The 12,269-nt window shown below is 38.6% G+C and overlaps 1 protein-coding gene across 3 annotated transcripts in view; it reads left to right on the top strand.

Annotated features, from left to right (window-relative positions):
- The window catches only part of TMTC2 (transmembrane O-mannosyltransferase targeting cadherins 2), a 423,341-nt gene that overhangs the window by 331,546 nt on the left and 79,526 nt on the right, over window positions 1–12,269 (top strand). For all 3 annotated transcript variants that reach the window (XM_060112322.1, XM_060112321.1, XM_060112324.1), the window contains one exon: window positions 4,334–4,415. In XM_060112322.1, the coding sequence (XP_059968305.1) occupies window positions 4,334–4,415 (82 nt within the window). The remainder of the gene's footprint in view (window positions 1–4,333; window positions 4,416–12,269) is intronic.

Below are 12,269 nucleotides of genomic sequence, written 5' to 3'. Positions count from 1 at the left end.
AAAGTGGGATTTCAACCAAGGCTTGAAACATAAAATATATATGAATGAATGAAAAAAAAAAAAAGAATAACATTACAGACCAGAAGAAATAATTAAGGAAGAACATAGGAGCTACAGTTAAGGTACATAAGGAAATTGGCCTGATAAGGTACAGGAATTTATCCAAGAAGATTTGAACTAGATTGTGAAATATTTTGAAAATTAGACTGGTTATTAAATAAAATGAGTGGAAACAGGGTGCTATTAAAATATTTTTGAGCAATGGCATAACATGAAAACAGTTCTGTTTAAGTATTATTAAGCTGGTAAAATGAAGTTCAGTGAGTCTGAAAAATAGAATAGGAATCTGGAATAAAATAGGAAATCTGAAATCTATTGTAGCATTCAAGATGTGAGCCAGAGGCTTCCCTGGTGGTGCAGAGGTTAAGAATCCGCCTGCCAATGCAGGGGACACAGCTTCGAGCCCTGGTCCAGGAAGATCCCACACGCCACGGAGCAACTAAGCCTGTGCGCCACAGCTACTGAGCCTGTGCTCTAGAGCCCACGAGCCACAATTACTGAGCCTGCGTGCCACAACTACTGAAGCCCGTGCACCTAGACCCAGTGCCCCGCAACAAGAGAAGCCACCACAATGAGAAGCCCCTGCACCGCAACAAAGTAGCCCCCCTCAGTGCAACTAAAGAAGGCCTGCATGCAGCCACGAAGACCCCAAAATAAAATAAATAAATAAATTTATTTTTTTTAAAAAAAGAATATTAAACAAAAGATGTGAGCCGGAAGAGCCTTTTATTGGGGGATGGGGAAGTATTGTGAGTGAGAGACATTTTATAGGAAAATCGTGAAATTTAGTTTCTACCATGACATAAAATTCTGCAAAGGATTTTTGAATTTTGGTAGTTGGGCACCAGACAGTGGCATTCAATGTGGAAAGAATAAAATTTTTTTGAGGAGATGGAAGAAAGATCAAAGTGTCAGAGCTTTCTGTGCCAGGTCCAAAGCTAGTTATTTCCCTTTGACTTATGATTTTAGCAACCCCTCAAAATTGGTATTATGTTCATTTTTCCAAATGAGGAAAAAGAGACTCAGAGTCAGCTAAATAAGTAGAGGCAGCAAGATTCAAACACAGGCTAGTCTGGCTCTGGGCCGGTTCTCTCAATGAGAATTGAAGAAATTCATTGTTAGCCCTCAGTGCTCTATGACTGATCCCCTTGCTTATTGGGTTATTCGTTTGCTGTGTGCCTCCTGCAAGTAGCACTTGCAAGCGAGCAGTCTGTGTTGTTCAGTTATATGGTTATATCCCCAGTACTTAGAACAGCGCAAGGTATTCGATACAAGTTTTTTAACCTACAAAAACAAGTGAACACGCAAATAAGTCATAGACCTGGCAGTGGAAACCGAGCCTCTCCACTCACATTTGCCTTATTTGTCACAGCTGACCACAGTCCCTTTTTCTTGGTTTTCTCAACCACCACTTGTGTCCAAACATCTCAACCAATATATAAAATGAATAACAATGTTTGATGTGAGAAGTTCATTTAACCAGAGGCTACTCCATAATGCTTGCTTGTAGAAAACGCTGACATAATCTTAAAAGACTCCAAGAAAAACCTGCTGAGACATGTTTTTCTTCTTCTCCACTTTCTTAACTGCTACCTACCCCTCTATAACGATAATAGTGAACAGAGTAAACCTGATTAAACACAGTGTGACCTCCTTACCACCCTTCCTAGGACCCAGCGATGTGTGTGTTTGGTTGGCTTATGCATCTGCTTGAATTATAGTGTCCTGAGAATTTTATTTTCCTCATAATTTGGCACTTGACCAAATAGTGGTCAAAGTAGAAAAATGGGTCTTTGCATGATGGTTTGATACTTCCCCCCAAAAAGAATATTCTGGCCTTTGATGTATTTGTTTTGTATCTAGGAGGTGGTGGGACTCATTGTCTTTAATAACCTGGTTCATTTGAGTAACCTGAGACTACTGGCCTTTGAGTCCTGATTTGTTTTTTAAAGCTATATACTATTGCTTTGCCAGTGGACTACACATAAGAATTTTACTACGCTGTTTACTGTGACATTGATAAATGAGCCACTTTCTTCTCTTCTGTCCTAAAAACTTAAGTGGAAGAAAGTTCACAGACCCTTTTATATTTTTGCATATAACATTTGTACAGACTCTTTACCAATGATAGTTTTCATTTTGCATCTTTCTTTTATCATCTTCTGGAAGTTCTTTGTACATTATTTTCCAGTGGTGATTTAAAGGCTAACCATGTGTTTTGAGGCTGTGTATATAATAAAACTTATTCTTTGTCATTCAGAACTCTGCATTCTGTTGCATATTATATATGTATATGTATATATATATCTACATATAAATAATAGTTAACATTTATTGTAAACTCAGAATATGCCTATGTACTGTAATAGCTACTTCATGTGTATCCTTTCACATAATTCAGTAATCTTATGAAATAGATTTTATTATCCTCATTAAAAAATAATAGACTTTATTTTTAGAGCAGTTTTAGGTTTACAAAAAAAATATTGAGCAGAAGGTACAGAAATGGCATATACTCTCCCACCCTTCTATACAGCTTCTCTGGTTGTATCAACTTGAGCTCATGTTGTACATGTTACAATTAATAAGCCAATACTGACACATTATTATTAATTAAAGGCCATAGTTTACATAAGGGTTCACTCTTTGTGTTGTATATTCTATGGGTTTTGAAAAATGTATAATGACATGTATCTTCCATTACAGTATCATGCAGAAGAGTTTCATTGCCCAAAAAATCCTCTGTTCTCCACCTGCCCTCTTTTTTGTAACAGAGAAAATTATAACTAGGAGATGAAATTATTTTCCAAGGTTCACATAGCTACATAAGTGTGAGAGCTGCTTGGCCTCCTGGCATCTGTGCTCTTAACTGCATGATCATTCAGTGAATCCTAACTGGGTAAGATTCTTGCTAATTCTTACTAACTTCATCAAAGTGTGATATGTGTAGCAAGTATTTTGCCTGTGCTTTCCTTTGAACTTAAAGTGCTGTGAGAAATATCTCAAGAGATTTTAAATTTTTAATTATTGGAAATTTGACAAGCATCGTGAATTAAAGAGGAGTTACTGACTGGAGTAGCATTAGTAAAATGAAAGAGGGCAACAGAGTGAATTTTTTAAATGAACGAATAAAAAGGAGAAGTCATATGGAGAAATGAGTCAAAGTTGCATGAAATGTAGAATATTAGCTTAACCATACACCTCTATCTTTCGAAAAATTATCTCCTTAAAAGTGATTTAAAAAATATATGTGAAGGGGAAAGAAAAACATCACCTGAAGTTTATGTGGTAGATAGCGTTTAAGTTAGAAGGAACAGACAGATAAGATTGTTTCTCTTTACTCTAGACCCACAGCTTCTGAATACCACCCTGTGCCTTGCTTCCACCCAGTTAGCATAGATCTTCATTTTAACCTTGCAGGACGAGACAGAAGTGTTTTAGGAAAGGTCTTCTTTGGGTTGTTCTCCTACCTTGAATCACCCCTTTTTGTTACTCTGGAGTCAATTTTGGTGCAGAAGCTATAGCACAGCAAAGAATGTCTAGTTTTAGAATCTGCCTGGATTATGATATTATTTCATGAAAAATCAGTTTATTGCATATAAGCCTTTGCCCCTACCTTTTGCTTATTTTTTTTCTGAGGATTATGGTAATGTTTACTTAAAACTGTAGCTAGGGAGAAGATCTAGCTTTAGATTCAATCCTGATTTAGCAGTATTGTAGTCCTGAATGACAGCAGCAAGAATAAGCAGTAGTTGCTTGCGAGTCAACAAATTGTGACTTAGTTCCTTTCTATATAAAGTGAACATTAAATAAATAAATAAAAGTGAACATTAAGACAAAACCATCTCAAAGCTAAAATAGTCATCATTCCTTATAAGGAAGAATGAATGAATGAATGAAGAGAAACAGATCAAAGGGAGAAAATAAAATAGAAAATGAAAATATGTTTCCCACCATTCCTGAAAACTCTTATCCTTTTGGTTTCCGTGAAACCATTTTTTCCCTCTTTTCTCTTGCTCTCCTGGTCTCTTCTCTTTGACGTCTTTAATGAACTCACTCTCACTGTCTCTCCTAATCTTGATGTTTCCCAGGATTCTGACCTCAGTCTTCTCTCTCAACATATTCTCTTTGATCATCCTCATTTAGATAAAAACAAAACACTGTTTTTTGATGATGATTACTAAGTAGACATTAGTCTACTTCATTTGGGCCCAGGAGGTGAAGAATCCCTCATGATCCGCTGCTGAATCATCCATTTTCTCTGTTTTTCAAGGGTCGTAAGAGTGAGGCTGAAAAATTCTTCTTGAAGGCTATTGAGCTGGACCCCACCAAAGGAAACTGTTACATGCATTATGGTGAGTGGTTGATAGTTTTTTTTTCCATGTCCCCCACGTTTACAGTGAATGTTGATATGAGATTTAGGTTGTGCTGGCAAAGAACATTTTGAAAGGACAATGACTTTGCTGTTGTAGATGTAGCCTCATGCTATAGTCTTGCCTTCTTGTTCAAAGCAGTCACGTTAACAAGGGCTATGCCTTATGGTTACTTTTAGTAATTTTCATAGGACTTCAGTGGGGCAAGGTATTTTCACAGTTGTGGTTTTTTTTTTTTTTTTTTTGCAAGTTCAGTTTGGAGTTTAAATGAGGTCTCGTCAGAAAATCATCTTGCTCCTTGCCTGATGCGTGGTATATAATTAAAATATTATCTCTCTTTTCATTCTAAATGTTAATGTTTTGCTCACTGAATGTATCATTTTGAAGTTTTAGAGGCTTACATTTTGGCCTCAGAGTCTTGCTTTCTGGAAGATACGGAGTTACCCCAGCCTGTTCTCTAAATGCCTGAGATTGGGGTCAAGGATAAAAACTGTAAAGGCTGTAAAGGATGTGTCTCTCACTCGGTTTATCTTAATCAGTCTGGAATGAAGTTACATAACAACTCTGGTCACACTCCATGCTGTCATTAGTAGTGAGTCATGTGTTCAGTGAGGCGAAGTATATAGCTGGTTTGGTGTCGGGTAAGATGTGTTGATTTCTACCATGTTTTCATTTGGACTGGCTTTCAAAGAGCCTAAAAGCATTTACTTTTGCTGATCCCTTGGAAAATAAAAACAAATTTTTGACCACTGTTGGCTTTGATGTGTTTGTTTTATCAAGTAGTAAACTTAAAGATGGATGGAAATGAAAAATCTTGGGAAAATAAAGCTAATATGCTTGTATAATATTAAATTTCTTCTTCCATTTCCCCACTAGTAAAAACAGATCAGTGACAGGCTATGAGTGTGGAAAATGGTAATAAAAAAATGGAGGATACACTTAACCAACCACCGGTCCATTTGTTTATATTGTGTGTAAATGTTTATAAACCTAGGGTTGTGATACTTTATCTTTCCAGCATAACATAGCATGTAATTTCACACAATTTATTGCATTACCACTCCTGATTTTGTTTCACAATGCAGTTTTATTGCCATGTTAAAATAGTAGTCAACTAATTTAAGTTTGCTGCAGAATTTAGTTTACTTCTTCAGGTTTTATTATATGAAATATTTTAAATTAGGATTTTCTCATGCATATTATTTTGGGTTCCCCTACTGAGCTAAAGTAATTCCCTGATTATTTTCTATGAGTGCTAAAGGACCTCCTGTCATTTTATGAAATAGGACTCTTTTTATCCTGTCTTGCTGCTTGCATTTTCTGTACCTCAAATTAATCCTACCTACTGCATCTTCTAAGCTTGTTTCCTATAATTTTATTATATGCTTTAGATTTTTCACATTCAATTCCTTTAAACTTCATCATTGCTTCATCTGAAATGCCACTGAAAAAAGTCACTATTTATTAATTTTAAGAGATAGCCCCCTTATTTATTATTCTGACTTGTCTATCTTTACCACTTCTTTTTATTTATTATTGTTTTTTATATTACAGTATTCTCCTGAAAATAATTATTTTTCCAGTGGTAGTAATAGGGAATATTACTCCAATGAGAAATTTGGGGATTTAGTTTTAACAGAAAGCGAAACAAATTCTTTATTTTGTATGTTATTTGGAAAACAGTGATAGATGTTCTGTAGATGCATGTGTAAAACTGATTCTTCTTAGTACTCAGGTTATTTTAATTTTTTGGCATATACCTATTATTAGAAGTACATTTATTTTCCAAGGGAGGAATGAGTGCATAGTTCAATATATTTTTATGAAATAGTTTCAATATTTCTTCCCCACTCTGGAATAGGAAATGGAAAGGACTGAAGATGAGGCATCAAAAAGTAGTAGTTAAGGCAAAGTAACCTACAAACAGACAGGAAGCCCATAGCTGAGGGCCTCATATTCCTATCTCACTGTCCTCAGGTTATTTAAAAATGTACATTTAAAGGACTATTAATGATTTTTATTTGGAAAAAGTCTGCTTCAAATGACTAAAATTTGGAAATGAAAAGTTCTTCTAAAATTATCTAATATAACCCCTGTTGTACAAATAAGTAGATTGAAACCAGGAGAGATGAAGTTGATTTGCCCAAGTTAGCTGTAAGTAACTAAATTTTAGGTCGCTTGATAACCATCATTGTTTTTTCTTCTGTAATATATATTCCATTTCTTTCACAACATTGTAGATAAAGAGACAGACAAGTAGTAGGTAGATAGGTGGCTGGGTAGGTAGATAGATATTTTTGATTAGTCAGCCCTTCTGTGCAGTTTTAGAATGTCAAATTCATATAAATCATGACTTAGCTTAAAATTTTTAAGGAAGGGTCTTTATTAATTTTAATATGTATAAGATGCAAAGCACCGTTCTGTTTTCAGAAAGTGAGTCTGTGCTATGTAGGCAATAAATAGGATGATGTCATTTTTAGAAGGTGATGTGGTAGGCAGTAGGGTACTTCTTTTTTTTTTTTTTTTTTGTGGTACGCGGGCCTCTCACTGTTGTGGCCTCTCCCGTTGCGGAGCACAGCCTCCGGACGCGCAGGCTCAGTGGCCGTGGCTCACAGGCCAAGCCGCTCCGCGGCATGTGGGATCCTCCTAGACCGGGGCACGAACCCACGTCCCCTGCATCGGCAGGCAGGTTCTCAACCACTGCGCCACCAGGGAAGCCCCAGTAAGGTACTTCTGGAAACCAAATAGTCAGGTTAAGCATCTTTGAGGAGGTGATATATGAAATCTTAGCTTATGCCAACTCTTTGAAGAGCCAGATAAGAGCATTTCAGACAAAAGAAACAGAAAGTTCAAAGGTCACAGGCAAGAACAAGCTTGTGTTCACAGCAAAGAAACAGGCTAATGTGACTGGAGCATATTAAACCTGACGGGAAAGTGTGAGGAGATGAACTTGGAGAGGAGGCAGGGCTACAGCCCAGGGGCCTTTGTAACCAAGCTAAGGAGTTTGCATTTTATTGTAAGAGCAATGGAAGGGACCATGTGGCGAGACAGGATGAGAGAAAGGTCAGAGTAGAGCGAGGGGAACTCTATTGCTGTCTCAGAGGCAAGACAGTGGTGGTGGCTTAGGCTGGGGAGTGTTGTGGGAATGCAAGTATTTAAATTGAAACTACACCTTAGAAAATTCTAAGGTAATTAATAGGGAAGACATATTTTCCATTGTTGGCACCATCCATATCTAGCATATTGCCATGTCACAGTAATGTGCAATACATGTTGAGCTCAGATATATTCTTTTTTTTACAATTTTTTTTTTTTTTTTTTTTTTTTTTTTTTTTTTTTTTTCTGTACGCGGGCCTCTCACTGCTGTGGCCTCTCCCGTCGCGGAGCACAGGCTCCGGACACACAGGCTCCGCGGCCATGGCTCGCGGGCCCAGCCGCTCCGCGGCACGTGGGATCCTCCGGGATCGGGGCACGAACCCGTGTCCCCCGCATCGGCAGGCGGACCCCCAACCACTGCGCCACCAGGGAAGCCCCTCAGATATATTCTTAATTTTAGAATTGGATGGAGGTTCCAAACCTGACTGAAAGTTTGTTCCGTTAGAATTTGTTTTACTCTTTGTCCAAGAAGATGCATACTATGATTTTTATATCAGTTCTTCTCCAACTTACTGGTTATGGATATTCTTAGGGTATTTATAGCCCATGGATTGAATGAATAGTAACACTTCTTCAGCTTAAAAATAAATGTTTAAATGAAATGTCAATGTTAAATGAATGTTTATGTAATGTAAATGAAATGGTAAATGTGGTTTTGAGTCTTTTTTTTTTTTTTAATGCTTTTGCAAATGTCAATGAAAATGCCAGAGTCCGTGAGTTTTGTTCTATTGGAAATTCACTCTGCTGGGTGATTGTATGCTTTTCATTTGCTTGTTGCTGATACAAGTGACTTGGAATATGCCATTCAGTTGGGAATAGACAGGAAATTACAGGAATTTATACTGGCTGCAATGGCAATTAGAAGGCAGTATTTAAAAGTCCTATTAGTTATTTTTGTTTTGAATCCACTAGTTTTATGTCTTGGAAGAAGGGATTGCATTAGAGATTGCCATTTTTTCTTCATGTTGGCTTGCAAGAAAGAAAGCGAGGCAGGTTTTTAAAACTGGTTTAATAAGTTGGTTAAGGGCTTCCCTGGTGGCCCGGTGGTTGAGCGTCCGCCTGCCGATGCAGGGGACGCGGGTTTGTGCCCCGGTCTGGGAGGATCCCACATGCCGCGGAGTGGCCGGGCCCGTGAGCCGTGGCCGCTGAGCCTGCGCGTCCGGAGCCTGTGCTCCGCAACGGGAGAGGCCACAACAGTGAGAGGCCTGTGTACTGCAAAAAAAAAAAAAAAAAAAAGTTGGTTAAATGTAGGCCTCTGTGGTACCTATAGTCTCTGGGATTAAGATTCCCCATCTGTAAAGTGAAAGGGTTGATGTGGGCTTCCATAATGTTTTCCAACTCATATTTCGTGTTGTGTCTAATATATACTTAATTTCTCACTGGTCTTTCATCAAAAATTTTAAGGAATGTATAAAAAATAGGTTTCAAACTATGCTATCAGTAATAGTATAATGTTGTATTCATATCTCATCAAGCTTACAGTGTACTTCCATGTCCATAAAAAACAAATCCTGGGCCTCCCTGGTGGCGCAGTGGTTGAGAGTCCGCCTGCCGATGCAGGGGATACGGGTTCGTGCCCCGGTCTGGGGGGATCCCATATGCCGCGGAGCGGCTGGGCCCGTGAGCCATGGCCGCTGGGCCTGTGCATCTGGAGCCTGTGCTCCGCAACGGGAGAGGCCTCAACGGTGAGAGGCCCGCATACAGCAAAAAAAAAAAAAAAAAAAAAAAAAACAAATCCTGTCTAGTCTTTACAGAATTTAATTTATAAATGTCAAAGGTGAACATTTGGTGCCCTGATGTCTCATGTGGGCCTGTTATTCAAGGGATTCTCCATGAATTTCCTTTTGGCTACAGTAGAAAGCTTCTTCCAAAAGAATGAAAGTCAAGACAAGTCCCTCCTTGTCTCTTTGTCTTCCTTTGGTTTTTTTGTTGTGGTTGTTGTTCTGTTTTTTTTGTTTTTTTGCGGTGCGCGGGCCTCTCACCGTTGTGGCCTCTCCCGTTGTGGAGCACAGGCTCCGGACGCGCAGGCTCAGCGGCCATGGCCCACAGGCCCATCCGCTCCCCGGCATGTGGGATCTTTCCGGACCGGGGCACGAACCCGTGTCCCCTGCATCGGCAGGCAGACTCTCAACCACTGCACCACCAGGGAAGCCCTTTCCTTTGTTTTTTAAAGAATTACTGGAAAAACCATTTTTTCAGAAAGAATATATTATAAATCTTTTCTTTATTTGCATAGTAGTAAATTTGATATAGACTGAAACAACTAAAACCAATACATATTTGTTATAAGGTACCTACTATGATTAAATCTGGGGCAGATGGAAAGTCATTAGATATTAAGCACCAAAGCATAAAAAGTTAAAAGGGAGCAGGTTGTGACAAATGATAATGAGAAGTACTCTTTTACGTAGATGTTGGATGGTTCTTCTTTTCCCATCTACCTCTTAACCATATGTTTCTAAGAGCAAAGACTTTATTGTCTTTTTCTTCATTATTGATCCTCTCTCTGGGTGATGTTCATTTCCAACAATAGTGACAAGTCCTGATCTTCTTCCTCCAGTTCAGTATTTAGCAAGCACTATACTAGATGTAAGTGTTACCAAACTCAGGTCTAGCTGCTTGCTGCTCAAAAGCCAATACTCAAGAGGCAAGTATTGATAGAAAGGAAAAGTTGCTTTAATCAGAAGGCCGGCAATCTGGGGAGAAGGTGGACTCATGTCCCAAAACTAACTCTGAAGATTCTGCTCAGCCATGCCAGTTTTTAAAGGGAAAAATCTCAGTGAATCATCAAGACAGAAGGTCAAGCTCTGCATCGTTTTCCACTGCGGGCAGGCTGGCTGACTCCTCATGATCTTTCTTCAGATGTTATCTTGCCCATGTGGACTGACTGCAGCATCGCTAAGGGAGCTCCTGGGGGTGGAAAGCTAGTCATTCTTTAACTACATAATTGTTGATTCCTACTTCTTTTAATTTAGGGAAAGAATCAACAGGTTAGGCAAGATATTGTGCACATTCAGTAGAGCATAAGTCAGGAGTTAGGTTAAATGTTACTTAGTGATCTCGTTTCTATAGTTAAGGTTTAAGGGGAACAGAAATAGATAAACAGGAAAGGGGCAAAAGAGCTCTTACAAATCCCCATTTGTCAGACATCATTCCATTTCTGTGGGATTAGGGATGAAGGTCCATCTTCTATAACTTCTGCATGCTGACACAGGGTACCATATTCTCAGAGTAGAAGATGTTGACATGGCTCTGTAGCATCTCTTTGCTGACAATTTTAGTTTGTCAGCAATTTAGCAGGCTAGACAATTTAGCCTGCTTACATATATGGACACAGAAAGCTACAATTATTTTGATGCCCACAAAGATATAGATTATTATGAGCAACAGTGTTAATCCCATTCACTTGAGGCCATTTGTGCTACCCATAGATTCAGTACTGCTCAGGATGGAGCAGCTTATGTCATGGCTACAATCTGGTCATCATGCAGTTAGCTTTTTCCCCTCTGGTAGTAATTATAGTATTTGTAAAACACCTCAGGAATGTGCATCAGATGCTGAAAGATTCTGTGACGCTATTGTCCTTATCATTAACTACTTGAGCCTGCTCTTTTGTGACTCAGGGAGGCTTGGGAAACTTCAGCTTTTCTACAAACAAGAGGCAGGGGACATGGAAGGACCTTTGTACTTGGGTGGGAATTGGGGTGGGGAGCCACAGGATTCTACTCAGTTTCATAGAGATACCACAGGGAACCAGACAGGCTCCAATGTAGACTGCAAACTGAAGAGGGAGGCACAAATTATAAAAATAATGATTTAATTACAATTACAATTCATTTTTAAAAGGAGACACAGTATCCACTAAGGGGCCTTGACCCGGGTGGCTGGGGTGCAGGAGAGCCGTGCTAGTGCATGTAAGCTGTATTTAAATGATGAGTAGGAGTTCTCCAAACAAAAGTGTAGAACTGAGGGGTTGCAATAAAGAACATTAAAGCAGAGAAAATGCTTGAGGCAGAAGGCACGGCATGTGTCTGGAGAATAGTTTAAGGACCGAACTAGGACCATAGTTAGATGCTAAGAGAAGATACATAGAATGTACCTCCAAACTGAGGAACTCTAAATTATGAGAGCTGGTCATTTTCCATCTTGGGCCCACAGAGAAGTGTGGACTTTTTAAAACTATAATTATCTGTATTCTTTTGTAGAGACATCACTATCAACAAGATTAGAATCCTGAAAACTTCTTACTACATTTATCAAACAATTTATGATCTAACCCAGTGTTTTCAGACCCTGATCTTCTTTGGTCATTATCTAACCCCTGTGAGGTAGGAATGGATCCCAATACATTTGACTAAGATAATAGAAGTTCAGAATTTTCAAGTGACTCTCCAGATCAGACATTTTCAACATATGTCTGTAGTGGGAGAAGAACTTGAAAATCCAGCTCTTTCAACTTTTTAAGTCCAGAACTTTCTGTTAATGTTGTAGTCGGTTTTTCTTCAGCATGGTTTATATATATTACATTTCATTTAAAAAAGTAGTTACTGGAGAAAATGGTTAAAATATTGAGTTTGACATTTCATCAGTGAACACTAAAAGAAGCAGCTTGAAAACTATGTAATGGGTTGAATTGGTGAGAGGCCTATGGTTTTTATTGTTTGTAATTAAAATAGAATA

Source organism: Mesoplodon densirostris, chromosome 11 (genome assembly GCF_025265405.1).
Source record: "Mesoplodon densirostris isolate mMesDen1 chromosome 11, mMesDen1 primary haplotype, whole genome shotgun sequence".
In the NCBI taxonomy this organism is placed as follows: domain Eukaryota; kingdom Metazoa; phylum Chordata; class Mammalia; order Artiodactyla; family Ziphiidae; genus Mesoplodon; species Mesoplodon densirostris.
Note: the sequence above shows the minus strand (reverse complement) of the source record. Positions and strands in the feature narration are given on the sequence as shown.